The sequence below is a fragment of the Caretta caretta genome, chromosome 1 (genome assembly GCF_965140235.1).
Source record: "Caretta caretta isolate rCarCar2 chromosome 1, rCarCar1.hap1, whole genome shotgun sequence".
In the NCBI taxonomy this organism is placed as follows: Eukaryota; Metazoa; Chordata; order Testudines; family Cheloniidae; genus Caretta; species Caretta caretta.
In genome coordinates this window covers 152,432,333-152,448,500 of record NC_134206.1, presented here as the reverse complement: position 1 = coordinate 152,448,500, position 16,168 = coordinate 152,432,333, and the positions used below count along the sequence as shown (strand labels likewise).

Genomic DNA, 16,168 nt, shown 5'->3' with positions numbered 1-16,168 from the left:
TCTGGGAGAATTGGAAATAGAACCTAGAGCTCTAAAATAGCAAACCAAAGCCCAGCCACTTAACCAAGTATTTCTACCTGAAAGAAAGTGTGGCTATGGTACCTTTAACCACTTTTCTAGCCACTAGACTACACTCTTTTCTGAGAGCCTGGAAGAGTACCCAGGAATCCTGAAGTTCAAAATTTTACTCCTGGGGGAATTCTGCACCACTGCACCCATGCAGAAACATGTCCCCCCTGCAGATTCTCTTTGCTTCCCCACAGAAAAATGGTTTCTGCAGGGAAGAAAAGAGAAGCTGCACCAGTGCTCACTCTCCCCTTCCTGGCAGCATGGGCACATCTGTTTGGGCACCTGGAGGAGCCAGGAGAGAGGTAAGTCATTGTTGTGGGTGGGGTGGGAAGGTCTGGGGATGCCCCAGCCACCCAGAGACATTAGTCCCAGCTGGGCTGGAGGGGACAGGGGGAGGAGAATGACAGAGATGGCGTTCCCCCTCCCCCTTCCCTGCATGGAGCAGCCAGGGCTGGGTCAGATCAACCCCCCAGAAACCTCCCCCAGCTGCAGGAAGCTCTGCATTGTGGGGAGGCTGTTAGCCGGGGAGTCTGGGTGCAGGGAGTGAGGCTCATTGAGGTGTGGGTTCTGGGAGTGGGAGGGGTGAGGCTCAGCTGATGGGGGGGGTCCAGATGCACAGGGATTGGGCAGACAGGGGAACAGCTCCTTGCACAGTGACCTGCCCCCCCCCCCCCCCACTTCCTGGCCCCTTTGCTTCTCAGCCATGGGGGGAGGGGTCATTGTCTGGGGATCTGCTTCCCCTGTCTGCCTGAACCCTATGCATCTGAACCCCCTGCCAATCCACATGCCCCACCCCGCACCCTGAATGCCCCCCCATCAATCCCCCTAAGAACCTCCACCTCACTGAGCTTCATCCCCTGCATCAGGAAACCCCTGCACCCAGACGTCCCTGCACCCAGAACCTCCCCTGCAGCCAACCCCCTGCAGCCAACCCCCACCCCACCAAGCCTCACCCCCTGCATCGGGAGCTGCCTATACCCAGAACCCCACCCCACTGAGCTCCAACCAGCTACACCCTAACCTCCACACCACCAAGTCCCACTCCCCCAGCACCCAGACCCCCACTGAGGCCCTCACACTCAGAACCCCATCCCCACTGAGCCCTAACCACCTTCACCTAGACTCTCCTGCAGAGTCCCATCCCCCCCTGCACCCAGAACCCCACAATGAACCCCTGTGCATCCAGATCCACCCCGCACCCGGCCCCCCCACACCAAGATGCCACACCCAGATTGCACCACACAGCACCACTCTGGTACTCTTGAGGGAATTCTACACCAAAAATAAAATATTCTGCACCAAAAACTTAAATATTTTTAAGTTCTGCATATTTTATTTGCCAAAATAACACAACAATATAAAAATCACACCATTTTCAATTCTTTTGGTAATTTATTTCACAATGCTGGTCAGCAAATAATTGAAAATGAAAGGTATGATTATATTGTGTTATTTTGACAAATAAAATGTGCAGAATTTTGAGAATTTTAAAATATTGTGCATGGTATTTTTAATTTTTTGGTGCTGAATTCTCTCAGGAGTAATATTTTACTGCTGTCTAACAACCCATTGCCAAGGTGTGTATTATGGCCTTCTCTAGGGGTTATTCCACATAAAGGATAACCTGCTTCCACCTCTACCAGTTACTCTGTGAGCACAAGTGGTAGAAGTCTGTACTGTGACTGTGAAAGTCTTGGGTTCATACCCTGCTGACAACACGTGGAGTATAACTAAGTTTCTGTGGGTAGATTTTTTTTCCCATTTCTCTTTTTTTAAAAGTCTAGGAAATGTAATAATAATAAAAAAAAGAACATTCAGGTTGCAAAGTCAAGCAGTCTTAAGGTTTCCTGTGAAACCTTAAGTCACCTCCTGGTGCACATGCTTTATGATACAGTTTTAAATTACATGATTGCATAGTATTTTTCCACATGTTCCTAATGAAATCAGTGGAATTTTGGAATATGTAAATAATGCATCAGGTGCTATGTAGTTGTAAAAGTCTATATAATGCTGGAATAAAATAGTATCTGACATAAGACCGGATAACCTTAGATGCTGTTAAATGACACTTCATCTGATAACCCATAACAACTGTGCTGTTCAGTTTTTGGCATAACTATAGGAAAGAGATTGTACAATCTTTTTAATTTTCTCAACTCTGAGCTCTTTTCCCCTTTTCTCAGTAAATAAGTGTTACTCGCCATTAGGAAAGAACAAGTTATCTGAAAAATGAGAAGTGAAACTCATAGCACATTGCTTATGAAGCAATGGCAGAGACATGGAGGCTGGACATTTACTCCAATTTTAACTCTTATAAGTTAAAAGCATTTTTTGTATTAAAGTTAGATTTTTAGCCTGGAAGACCCCGTCTTGTAGTTTCTAGATTTGCCCATAAACTGATGGGACTAACAGTAATAGTCTGAGCCAAGCATAATGTAACAGATGCCGAGGAAGTATTTGCCCACACAGCTCTGCCAAGTCAACGGAAGAATGACCAGCAAGCAGCACCTCTGCTATTTGAGTCCTGGGTCTCTCTCAACATGAAAACTAAAAGCTGTGCCGAAGTGTCTGACCTTTTGTAGTGACTTGGTGACGTGGGAAAATGTTCCATGTTCCAGGGCAGGATGAGGCCAAACTCCTCATTTATTTTTCGTTTTATTCACAAGACCTGTTGTAGCTGCATTTATTATAAATATCACTAAAACAAACAAATCCTTCAACTATAAAAGAACCCCTTCTAGCCTACAAACACTCAGCCCACCAGCCTCATGCAAAGGCCTGGATAAACCTTGCAGCGCAGTCTTTAGGCTAACAGCCTTGGTCTGAGGGCTGCCTACTGAGAAAAATCCGTGTAGGAGACCTGGAGAAACGTGGTAAGAAAGTCCCAACTGATCTCAACCCTTGGGATGACCTGTAAGCAGGGAAGGCATATCTAAGACATGAAATCTTAGAAGGCTTTTACAGAGCTAAATCAAATCCTTGAACTGGAGCCACTAGGTATGTACGTGTTTGTGCTGAGGAGTACAGGAAGAAAGACAGGGAAGATAAGATGTTTTGCGTGAAACAGTGCTGTGATTCTCTTTCATTGGCCCATGATAGAGTAGCATCTTTAGTTTCCCAGTGCCTGCCGGTAGCTTTGGATGAGAACAAGGTGACCAAATGCAATTCAGATAAATCGGAGGTGATAGGATAGGGTTGGGAGGGGAAGTAACTAGATGAGATGGTAACTCCTTTCTCATTTGAACATTTTGTGTTAGTAAGGTTTGCAAGCCCTGACTGTAGTAGCCAAGGATAGGTTTGTGCTTGGATAGAATATTTTCCTCTCAGTTCAGTTATCCATGTCTTGATTGCTAGATTGCTGCAGTGTGTACTGGTTAGGGCTACCATGGAAGACCACTCACAATTTCAGTTAGCACGGAACACCACTTAGTGGTGCTTCTCATGTGCAGCCTATTGCACCTGTGCTCCATAGGCCGGAGAAGGTCAGAAGGCTGTTAAGCAATTTTAGGCTGAGTCTGGCATAAACCATGCAGAGCAGAGAAAGGAGAATATAATAGAAGGATCAAGTGTGAAAATCCAGCTCTAACAGCTTTTGAAAATATCTGTCTTTCTTTCAAAATTGCAGGCACAAAGTTAGAAGCCAGGGGCCAAATTCATCTCTGGCATAAATGGGTGAAACTCCAGGGATGACATTTGAAAGTAAGGCCTTTGTGGTTTAGTTGTTCTCAATGTATAACCCTCACTTCTCTTCCACGGCAAAACTCTAGACTTCATTACTTCTGAAAAGGGGCACATAAAAAGGAAAATACTTTTGGGAAACTCAAGCTCAGTAATGTGGGCTTCTTGCTCTCAAGTATTCTGAAAATCTTTCTTCATCTTACCGCACTGGATCCTCTGAGGAAGGAGAGCAGGTTTCGACAGACTGGCAGCAGAATCAGCAAGCAGTTGAAATTCAAACAGGCTGCAGGTGCTCGTGCCCAAGCCAAAGCAGACTGTAATGCAATGTAACATAGGGCAAAATCAGTACAGCACATGGAGTAAAAAACTAAGGGTATGTCTACACAGCAGCTGGGAAGGAGGGTACCTCCCAGCCTGGGCAGAGGGACACATGCTAGCTCTGCTTGAGTTAGCATGCTAAAAATAGCAGTACAGCCATCATGGCATGGATGGAAGCACAGGCTAGCTGCCAAGTACAAACCTGCCTGACTGCCCCTGCCCAAAGTCCAACCTAGCCAATGCTGCAACAGCCACACTGCTATTTTTAGCACACTACTTCAAGCAGAGCTAGCGCGTCTGTATACCCAGGATGGGAGGCTCACTCCCAGCAGCACTGTAGATGTACCCTTAGTCCTGATGCTCACCCACCCTAGAACTTCTTTACACTTAGCCCGAGTACAAATGAGAATTAAGGATGTCTTTTAAATTTCACCCGAGTACTGGTCTCTACAGATCAGTTGAACACACATATAGCAGCACAGAGATGCCTTGCTTCTCTTTTCAGTGTTTAAATTATCTCATTATTTTAAAGGTTCATTGTTAGGTCTGACAGCTGAGGCCAAACACAGAGCAGATGTAACCAGTTAGCAGTCCCCCACCTGATGGCTATTAGAATCTGGTCTTATTGAAGACTGGTAGGGAGTTAGATGAAGACGGGTACAGCATACTAGGAAACTGTATCTTATAATATGTATATTCAAGAAAGAAACCAGGACTAGATTTAATCCAATGATTTTCTGTAAATACAGGTTTCTTTCTTTTTATGACCAGTGCCATTTTAAAAGAAAACTTTGTATTGATCATCATATTCCTCATGGTTTCAGATTTACAACTTCAGCAAAGAGCATTAAAAAAAAAAATGAAGAAGCTTGCTTCTTTTTTTTTTTTATTAAGGATGGAGGAACAATTTGTAAATCTCCATTCAGACTGAAAAGGAGTACTTGTGGCACCTTAGAGACTAACAAATGAGCAATTTTGGAAAAATTCTCCTTTCAGTTACAGAAGCACCCTCAAAGGGCATTGCACCCTTATAAATAGGAGCAGAATTTGACCAATACGTTTGAGCAAGATTCCCAGCTTTGTTGAACCAAATCAGTAACTGTGTGGAAAATATCATATTGTTTTATGACTCAGAGCCAACAGTAATTTTTGCAATAATGAGGTTCTACCGTGATCACTTTTTTAAAAATATGAGCAATCCCCATTACTGACTTCTCTGTAGAATATAAAAATACTAATAGAAATCAGCTTGGTTTGAATCTCTTGCAGCATCTCACAAATTGGCTTTAGCAACAGCCTGTTTTATCGTGCCTAATGCGGTAATGTGATCGGAAACCTTTGGAAACTAGTTTAATAGGTCACATGACCTATCTCAGCCAATATGATTACATTTGGTACTCCAGGGTCTTATATACAGCTATATTTTGATATAATCATAAATGACAACTAGTCTTGCGGGCAAACAGCTGTGTAAACTATTCATTTCAAGATAGAAAAATGATTATGAAAAAAATGATTAAGATAACTTTTTTTTTTTAATATTCCAGGGCAATACTTTGCACTGCTTCTGCTTAATAAAGCAGTCACAATAGGTGTTCTATTTTTTAACTAAAAGGAGTGTGAATCTTCCTGGAAGACATCTCTAGAATGGGATTTGTCTGCTCTGCATTCCATTTTTCTGTTTGAAAGCACCATGTGTGTTCAATTATCTGTTTGTATGAGTTTTTGAACTGCTACTCTCTCTGCCAAATAGAATTGAGGACAAAATAGGAAGGCTTAGTTACAATTGTATCTGTTCACTATATGCCGTGGTAACGCACGTGCTGTACTTACCCCAAGAAGCACTCTGCTATAGTGGTATTTGACTGGAACATCATATACTCCGTAGTACCACCAAAAGAGGAAGGCATTTAACCCCAGCCACACAAGCTGAATGAGAAAAATACATGATTGGATGCAATCAAAAGATACGTTTTGGTCAGACACAAATTGGGCTCAATATAGGAGTTACTGGATGGAATTCTATGGCTTATGGTATTCAGGAGGTCACACTAGATGATCTAGTAACTCTTTCTGGTCTTAAAATCTTCACCCCTATTTACCTCTTTGATAGAATGGAGGCTGCCATTTCCTCAGGGGTAGTGATTAAGGTGTTTTTTTATTATGATTATTTTGTGCTAAGTCCAGGCAGGAGTTCTTCTTAACTACCCCTTTATTCTATATTATAATTTCCCCACACTCCACCCCGTCTCCCATCCCCATTAAATCCCGTTTCCTCTCCAGGCATATACACTAGTGAAATATCCCTAGAGCTTACTGTGCTACAAGTATCTTCCCTAAGACTACACGTACTGACTAACATATATTTATACCATTGCCCTGAATTGGATGCAACATCAGATCTTCTTAAGTGTATGTGATTAGACCACCCTCTCAAAGGTTGTAGCCTATGGAGGAAATAAGCCACAGTACTACAGCAGCTTACTGAGTGTCCACTTTAGCTCAGGTGGTTTTGTGAGGTACATGTGACCCTGAGGCCATGTGTGCATGGTTGAGCTGATGACTATTATTAATGGCAGGTCTTCAGTCAGATTTCCCCTTGTAGGAGCCAGGGGTTAAAGCTGCATCAGGCCTGCCCTACCCAGTTTTAGAGATAGTTGTTTGGCTTCAAGTCCCACAGAGCAATAGCTGGGGGCTGTGGGCAGCTTGCACCCCTGTGCCCTGCCCCAGGTGGATTTACCAGGTGGGAAAGAAACACATGGGAGGGATGGAGAGGAGGGAACAGAGAGTTGGGGGTGAATCAAACCTTCTGTTGGGGGTTAGGGGTGGTAGAAATTATAGTGCCACACTCCCACCCTAAGGATTCAGGTGTTGCTTCTGCAATGGGCCCTGGCCCTCACTAGCATTGTGATAAAGCCTGGGGCCAACCTAGACCCTGAAGGCTTGTTTCTCCTCCCGCTTACATTAGGGTAAATCAGGAGTGACACCACTGAAGGGAATGAAGTTCCACCAGTGTAAAACTGGAATGTGGGAGAGGAGAATCCGACCCCAGATCTCGATTATAGAGGAAGTGCAAAGCAGGAAGAAAAGTTCAGAAGAACTCCTAAGGCTGCATTACAAGTCTAGCCAGGGGAACAACACCCAAGTAGCATATAATACTGTAACAGTGAACAGTGCTGAACACTGTTCCAATCAGACCCTCTAAAGAAGCTTTCCTTTGGCTTGTTTTTGTCTCTACAACTTCCCTTATTTTTATTTCAATCTATTTCAAATAACTCCTCGTTTTTCTTACTCTAGTGAAAATACACTTTTGTTTTAATTCAGCTAATATTCAGCTCTTGTGAGGGAGAGATGCCAGAGCTCAGCTCCTGTGAGCTTTTGCTTACTTGAAGCTTTGACCATGACAGCACAATACATTGATTTGTCAAGCCATCGGGATGTTCAAACTGCATTTTTAAATGTGTCCTAGCTACTGATATCTTTACGGACAGTAATTAACAGTAAATGGCAGGCACAATCCATTTCTGACTACACAGGTTCACGTTTCAGCAAGCACAAATGTTACATTTTTAAGTCTACTTTTTTCCTATTGGTATATAGGATATTAGCTTTAATAGCATCTGGCAACAAATTCCGTGACTAGTTATTTGTAACTTATTACAGAATTGAATATCTATATCTTTTGTATCATTAATATTTTCTTAAGACAAGCTCTTTACTGTGAAAAAAAAAAAAAGAGCAGCTGAGCTTTTAAATATGAAAGTATCATTTCTTTTGCCACAGGTAGATTAAAGCCCTGATCCTGCAAACACTTGCTCACATTCTTAATTTTAGGCACCTGAGCATTGATTTCAGTGGGACTGTTCAGGTCTATAAAATTAAGCATATTCAAAAGTATTTGCAAGATCAGGACCTATGATTTTCCAGACTAGTTTATCGCTATTCATTTAATAAACCTATTACACATCCTGAGGTCCCTTCCAACCCTGATATTCTATGATCATCAGCATTATTACGTTATTTTTAGACATTTGGAAAGCAAATCTAAAAATCAGTTCTAGTAACTCTTTTGAAGAAATAGAATCAATTAGCTATTTCTCATAATTGCACTGTATATCAAGTCAGATTTTAAGATATCTGGCTAGCAATCAACTGTTTAAAAGAAAAATACAGGAACATAACAGGAATCAAGGTTGAATTCACATCCTGCTTCTAGTACGTGTGTTGCTGCTTATATATACACACATGCGAACATACAGGCTCTGTAGTCTGAATCTAGTCTTTTGGGGGCATTTGGCTTTATTAATAAATCAAATAAAACATTCACTTATTAAACCCCCATCTAAGTTTTCCTCTCCAAGTTTGGCTTTTCCAGGATGATCTCTCTGTCCCAGACCCTAGCTCCCCTACGCATGAGAGGGATTCCAACCACTTTTATATCCTGGCTGGAGCTAATTGAACCCACTGGCTAGAATGATATAGCATTGTTTTCACTGCATATTCATGCAAGAGTCAAGCACAGCAAATCTTAAAGGATCCCCACATGCAGAATCTCAGAATCTGCCACTCTGATATAAATAGCCTACACTGAGCACTGTACATTATAGAAATTCAGTTTCATTAGCACTTATTTCTAGCTAGTCTGATAAAGTATTTCTTTACTTTCATTCAGAATTTACATTGTAATGTAATGCTATTAGCGCTCTCTCATGCCATGATCACTCTCCCATCCAAACACTTACATACATATGACTAATCAAATGAGACTTAAAATACAAAATGAAAACCTGGCCCCATTGAAGTCAATGGCACTTTACTACTAAGGACCTCTGGGATTTCACCCAGTAATTCTCTTCAGGTTCTATTGCTTACCCATAGCCACAATATCAGATACGTTAAAACTGACTCAAAGTGATCAGCATATTTCAACTCTCACAACACATGTGGCCAAATGTGAATCACAATAAGGTGTTGTACTTACAATAACAAGGATGGAGAGTCCCTCGTTCACCACCCAGTTGCCCATCTTTGCTGGGACAGAGTGCACACTGGGTTTGTTCTTTTTCAGGCAATGTGAGTATCTCCCCACAGAAGGAAGTGAGAGCAGCTGCCTTGATGCAACCTGTTTCCTTTGTCATTCATCTAGAAATTAGCTAATCATCAGCCCATGCAATGGTTTAAATTTGCTGTATCTTTCCTGACATCTCTACAAACACAACATCTTAAAACCCCAGCCTTAAATAAGGAGAGCTTGAAATTGACATTTTTCTCTTGTGTATGAATTACTTTGGGTTAAACAAATGTCACTGGAGGGTGTTTCTGCCCGAAATCATGGTGTCACTTTGCACTAAAAGGTTTCAGTGTTGTAAAGTAATGAGAAACTACACATGATCAGACTCCTCCTCAGTTCATCCTCCCCCCCCCCAGCACTACACCCTGTCCCTCCCACACCTGCTCCCTCACCTTCCTCTCCTCCACAATGTATTACTCTCCTGCAGCTCAGAATCCCACAAAAGCCTCCAAAGTTGATTTACCATCCCCCTTCCTGATAGACATGCACTAGCAACTCTGGCCCAGATAGTCAGAGGTATCTATGCTCCTAGCTTCTCTTGATTTCAATGGAGGTTAGGGAACCTACATATGTCTGAAGATCTGGGCCTCTTTGCCTCTCAGCTGCTTTCTGCTTGGCTCTTCAGATCAGTGCTGTGGTGTGGACATGCCTTCCCAGCTAGCCCGGAAGCGTTTCCAACTCTCATGAGACTTGGTGCTTTTTATAAACTCCCAGCTCCTGGAAGCATGTGATTATGAAAGAATCTCAACTTGAGTTTTTGTTAAAAAAAATAAAGCAGGGTGTGTGTGTGTGTCGGTGGAAGACTCTAGCCTTTGTGCTTGCAGAGCGAAGTGTAGAAATGTGATCCAAATATATCCTAAAGGCTCAGACACCAGACAACCCCCACATGTGTTCCCTTTTGGAAGGCTTGTGGTTTTTTAAGCCAAACCCCTGGACTTGACAATGATGTGACTCCCAGATGCTGTCCAAGGCTGGCAGTACATAGTAGCAAAAAGGTAGATTGGGGCAAGGTCATGACTCTTGCCTGTGGTAACTTCCCACTTCCAAAAATGCCCCCACCTCTCGACTAGCATTTCCTGTGTGATCCACCTCCCATGCCCTTAAAAACAGAGAGTGCCCAAGTGTCTGTCAATTGACTTTGACAGAACTACACCAACTGATACCAGCTGAGGATCTGGCCTTGCATTTCTGGCTCTTGTGTCTGTGAAAAGAACATTCTGAAGGCAAAAAATTTGCAGTACTTAGGTGCTGACTTTGGTCTGCTCTCCAGCCCCTGTACACAACAAGAACCAATCAAATCTCCCCACCAGGGAAAACCAGTCCCCCAGTTTAAAGGGGGATTTGCTGGTGCCATAGAATGGCCCCAAGGGAGAAGGGAAGGTGTGTGGCCAGACTGCCCTAAATTCCAGCTGTTCTGGGCTGCCAGACATTCCCTTAGATATAACTTATGCCTTGGCTGCAGTGGTATGGGTCAGGAATAGTTCCTGGCCCCCCAGGAATCCAAGAGGCACTGAGCTCAGCACAGTCATGGCCCAGAACTGACGATTGCACTGGGGGGGGAGGGGATGTCTGATCCATGGCATTTCCAATAATAAATCAGACATTTTGTTGTGGTTTTGAAATGTCCCGTTATCAAATGCATATGGACTGAAGAGAAATTTCTCCTCTGCCCCAGGAAATGGTGCTGTGTAATTAGCTTCAGAATAAAAAAAGGGTGGTACTGAGGGCAAGAAAAAAATGCCACTTAGACTATCTGATGTTTTTTCTCTTCTCTAACCAGAAGCTCCCTTAGAAGAATAATATCAAATGTCTCATAGGAAGAGAAATGTAACCACTGAAAATATTATTCACTTCGATAAGCTAGTGAAACATACTTCTCTCCAACAACCTGTAACTGCCACACCAGTGATTACCCAGCAGAATATGGCCACCTGATGTACAATACCTCCCTTGAACTGGGATAGCTTCTTGGAAACAGACTGGAGCATTACACTCAGTAAGTCGAAACAAAAGATGGATGTCAGCTGCTCTCACAGCTGATGTGATCTATGGGAGAAATCCTGGCCACATTGAAGTCAATGACAGTTTTGCCATTGGCTTCAATGGGACTAGGATTTCACCATGGGTGACTAACTCATAGAAGGCACCTGTGCTCTATGTGGCCCTTGATTCTCTTCATGGCACTTCCATGTTCTATTATAGTTGATGAACAAGTGCAACTTCCCTTCATCTGGTGTTTGTAAGTCTTTGAAAGCTTTATATTTACCGAACTCCATGAAGCACAAGACAAGGAAATATTGCCAGCAGACTGCATTGATAAAAATAGTTATTCTATAAGAGTGTGAGATTGTAGAACAAAGACATTCCCCTTGTTTCCATGCTTCAAAATTTCCTGTTTGTATAAAATGTTGCAAAATGGCCAGTTGGGATAGGGAAAGATTTCTGTACATGTGAAAGTTTTCACTGCAAAGATGTGCAATTTTCACTAGAAAAAGGTCCTATTTTAGCACAAATGTTTTGCAAAAAATGTTCAAGGCTCAAGGATTTGGAATATCTTGTGACTATTGCACACACACACACCTCTAACACAAATTCAACAAGTCCATCTCCCTGCCAGCACAGTGTTATTCCCTGTTCTGTCCCCATGTAAAAGCCATGCAGTTGCACGAGACCCATGTGTTTAGCACCTGCCTGCATTAAAGAGTTGATCCTAAACAGTGCACAGCTGTGAAGTGTTGCAGGTATCAAACCAAGGAGAGCAAGCACAAAGGAACCTGACCCTGCCTGACTGAGCACATTGCTGAGCAGCTGTTATGTTGCCCCTACTTAGTAGTAGAAGTCAAGTCAGGAGCCCATCACTATGCACTTCTTTTCCAAGCTGAGGTTACCCTGAACTACATGTCTCTGCTGATATACTCCTTTCTGCTAACTCCCTGCCCCTTTGTTACCTTGCACACTGAAGGGAAGAAAGTGGGCAGGCAAAGGGCTTGAGAATTATTTTTGCTCAGTACAGATGACTAAAGCTTCATGTTTCATCATACTAGCATTCACAGGTAGCATCTGCTCACACTTGCACTGGAGTGCAACAGTTGTATGGTGCCTGCTATGCCTTGCAGAGAAAAGGTCTGTGCTTATGCACTGGTGGAAATGGTCACTGGGTTACTTGGTGATCCCTGATCCCACAGAAATAACATATTCCGAGACTCCTTGGATCCTGTTAGCAAAATTACTAAACAACCTCATGACAGTGCCAGTGAGTGAAAAAGGGCACAATTGCATTTCATAATGAAATAATAATAAAAACAGCTCTCCAAAGCCTCATCATGCTGAGTGGACATGAATGGCAGAAGAATAGAGCGGACACAATGGATTCCACCTGAGACTGCTTATGACAGGCCAAAACTGCAACAGACCCCCACCATTATCCCTTCAGCACTACAGCCTTGTTAGAGAGAGATTCCAGTGGGCTTAGCAGGTCTGTCTAGGTCTCTTGGACTTTAAATTGTCCTTTTTCAATTCTCAGGGCAGGTGGCTCCTGATCATCTTCTTAATCATGACATTTCACAACATCTTATTCCAAGCAGGCAGGAGAGCCATGTGCAGGGCTCCAACAAGCTGCAGGCTCAGTATCACTGACGTTTATCGGAAAATATCCATTGGTGATTTCAGCATCTCACAGCAGTTTAAATGGTACAGCAGGCCTATGCTATACAGAGAAATAGCACCCTCAAGTGGTGTATCCTGCATAAGTACTCTTGGAAATACAGTCCTGCATATATTCTCATGTAAAGTGGACTGGTTTCCAGGCAGATGTTCATTCAGACATTATTCCCATAATAAATGTAGAGCTGTAGATAACGCCTTAAAGCATACATTCACACACACCTCCTCCTCCGCACAAAGTCAGAGGCCAAAGTAAACTGGGTTTGGGTAGGACTGGAGAATCCACCTCCATCAGCAAGCAGGACACAAGGCAGCTTCACAGCCCCTCTGCAGCTGGTATGCTGGCTCTTGGGCTAGAGCAGAAGCCACAACTCACCCGTTTCCCCTCATGGGAGAAATTGTGGTCACTGGATCCAGTTAATCTCAGACTCATTGGTTTGCCCTTACCCCTGTGTTAGGCTTTACAAAGCTGGTGTAAGGTCACCTTGCATCCCTATTCAGCCACTCTGCCCTGGTGAGGGGGAATGTCAGCCAAACCTGCTATGATGGACACATTTCTCACCAAAAAAAATATCCAAAGGTGAAAGGCAAGGTGTCCTTCCCCTTCAATCTCAGGCCAATATACCCACTTTTGAATGGAAGGTCTGCTAAATTGGCCCTAGGTATATTATTAAATATGTTTATAAAGTAGGATTCCAACTAACGTGATCCACTTCCCATGCAGTAGGAACTGCCGAGAGGAATATCTGCTTTAGAGCAGGTTACCTAGGACAGTTTCATCAACAAAAAGTCAACACACTGAAATTTCACTAAATGGAGTGAAATCAATGGTCACACATGGAAGGTGAAGCAACATTTGAATGGATTAAGAAGGGCAGGAGAGGCAGGATTTTAGTAGCGTGAGAGTAGGTAGTGTAGCAACCTCCCTAGAACTTGGAAGGAGGAGCAGATGTTGAAGGAGGGAAGAGTTTGGAGGAAGCATATCTGTGTGCACATGGCTAGAACGCTAGCTGCAGTTGCAGCATCTCTGTAAATGGTTCTCTTAATAAAGAGCCAGTTTAAAATTTTGCAAGCATGGAATCCTTTCATTTTACTACCCAGCCCAGGGTAGAAAAAACAGAATAGGTTGCCAAATTAGAGGTTACAGGAGTTAAAAGTTAGGAAGGACAACACAATCTGGAAAAAATGTCAGAGTCACCAATATGCAGTGTCATTGTTGCCATGTCAGTCCAAACGTATTAGAAAAACAATGTGAGTGGATGGTCCCTTTACAGTATGTGCTAAACTTATGCTGAACAATCTGTTCCACCTTGCACTTATCTGTGATGCTGGGAGTATTTTTCCCTGAAAAGAACTCTGTGTGGTTTGAAAGCATGTCTGTCTCGCCAGCACAAGTTGGTCCAATAAATGATATCACCGCCTCTCTAAGATCCTACCAATGTATTCATACAAGGCAAATTAGACATACATAGTTTAGTCAGTTACCTCTACCCCTCCTTCCCTCCACCCACCAAGACACTAGCTCATTCACCTTCCTTCTCCAATTACTGTCCTTACTTTGTTTCTTCAATTTCCACGGTACCTTGCTGCCTCTATAGATGAGCCAAGTAAACACTGCACTATTGAGGCCTTCATTTTTAACCTGGCCAAGAGGAAAAGAAGGTCAGAACAAAAAGCTGTGAGGGAAGTTCTATTTCAAGAGAGAGATTTAAAAGTGTACAGGAGAGAAAGCAAGAGCAACAGAAGGTTGCCTGCAGGCTGCAGCCAGGGCCAAGCATGAGGAAGCAGGTAGCTAATATACTGAATAATTAGACAGTGCCATCTGGTGGACACCAGGCACTTACACAGATAGCACATTTGCGTGCTGTGCAGTCAGCTATCTTAGCCCTGGTCTACACTAGGACTTTAGGTCGAATTTAGCAGTGTTAAATCGATGTAAACCTGCACCCGTCCACACGATGAAGCCCTTTATTTCGACTTAAAGGGCTCTTAAAATCAATTTCCTTACTCCACCTCTGACAAGTGGATTAGCGCTTAAATCGGCCTTGCCGGCTCGAATTTGGGGTACTGTGGACACAATTCGACGGTATTGGCCTCCGGGAGCTATCCCAGAGTGCTCCATTGTGACCGCTCTGGACAGCACTCTCAACTCAGATGCACTGGTCAGGTAGACAGGAAAAGAACCACGAACTTTTGAATCTCATTTCCTGTTTGACCAGCGTGGCAAGCTGCAGGTGACCATGCAGAGCTCATCAGCAGAGGTGACCATGATGGAGTCCCAGAATCGCAAAAGAGCTCCCGCATGGACCGAACGGGAGGTACGGGATCTGATCGCTGTTTGGGGAGAGGAATCCGTGCTATCAGAACTCCGTTCCAGTTTTCAAAATGCCAAAACCTTTGTCAAAATCTCCCAGGGCATGAAGGACAGAGGCCATTACAGGGACCTGAAGCAGTGCCGCATGAAACTGAAGGAGCTGAGGCAAGCCTACCAGAAAACCAGAGAGGCGAACAGCCGCTCCGGGTCAGAGCCCCAAACATGCCGCTTCTATGATGAGCTGCATGCCATTTTAGGGGGTTCAGCCACCACTACCCCTGCCGTGTTATTTGACTCCTTCAATGGAGATGGAGGCAACACAGAAGCAGGTTTTGGGGACGAAGAAGATGATGATGATGATGATGAGGTTGTACATAGCTCACAGCAAGCAAGCGGAGAAACCGGTTTTCCCGACAGCCAGGAACTGTTTCTCACCCTGGACCTGGAGCCAGTACCCCCTGAACCCACCCAAGGCTGCTTCCTGGACCCAGCAGGCAGAGAAGGGACCTCCGGTGAGTGTACCTTGTAAAATACTATGGTTTAAAAGCAAGCATGTGAAAGGATTACTTTGCCCTGGCATTCGTGGCTCTCCTGGATGTACTCCCAAAGCCTTTGCAAAAGGTTTCTGGGGAGGGCAGCCTTATTGCGTCCTTCCTGGTAGGACACTTTACCACTCCAGGCCAGTAACACGTACTCGGGAATCATTGTAGAACAAAGCATTGCAGTGTATGTTTGCTGGCATTCAAACAACATCCGTTCTTTATCTCTCTGTGTTATCCTCAGGAGAGTGAGATATAATTCATGGTCACCTGGTTGAAATAGAGTGCTTTTCTTCAGGGGACACTCAGAGGAGCCTGTTCCTCCTGGGCTGTTTGCCTGTGGCTAAACAGAAATGTTCCCCGCTGTTAGCCACAGGGAGGTGGGAGGGTTGAGGGGGTAGCCACGCAGTGGGGGGGAGGCAAAATGAGACCTTGTAACGAAAGCACATGTGCTATATATGTAATGTTAACAGCAAGGTATACCCTGAAAGAGTGTAGCCACTGTTTTATAAAATG

At 43.8% G+C, this 16,168-nt stretch overlaps 1 protein-coding gene across 1 annotated transcript in view; it reads right to left on the bottom strand.

Annotated features, from left to right (window-relative positions):
* CYBB (cytochrome b-245 beta chain) overlaps positions 1–9,171 on the bottom strand; it is a 33,956-nt gene extending 24,785 nt beyond the window's left edge. The window contains exons 1-3 of the mRNA XM_048864153.2: positions 9,047–9,171; positions 5,899–5,994; positions 3,951–4,061 (exon numbers count right to left, since the gene is read on the bottom strand). Of these exons, the coding sequence (XP_048720110.1) occupies positions 3,951–4,061; positions 5,899–5,994; positions 9,047–9,091 (252 nt within the window). The 5' untranslated portion in view covers positions 9,092–9,171. The remainder of the gene's footprint in view (positions 1–3,950; positions 4,062–5,898; positions 5,995–9,046) is intronic.
* Positions 9,172–16,168: the final 6,997 nt, after the last annotated feature.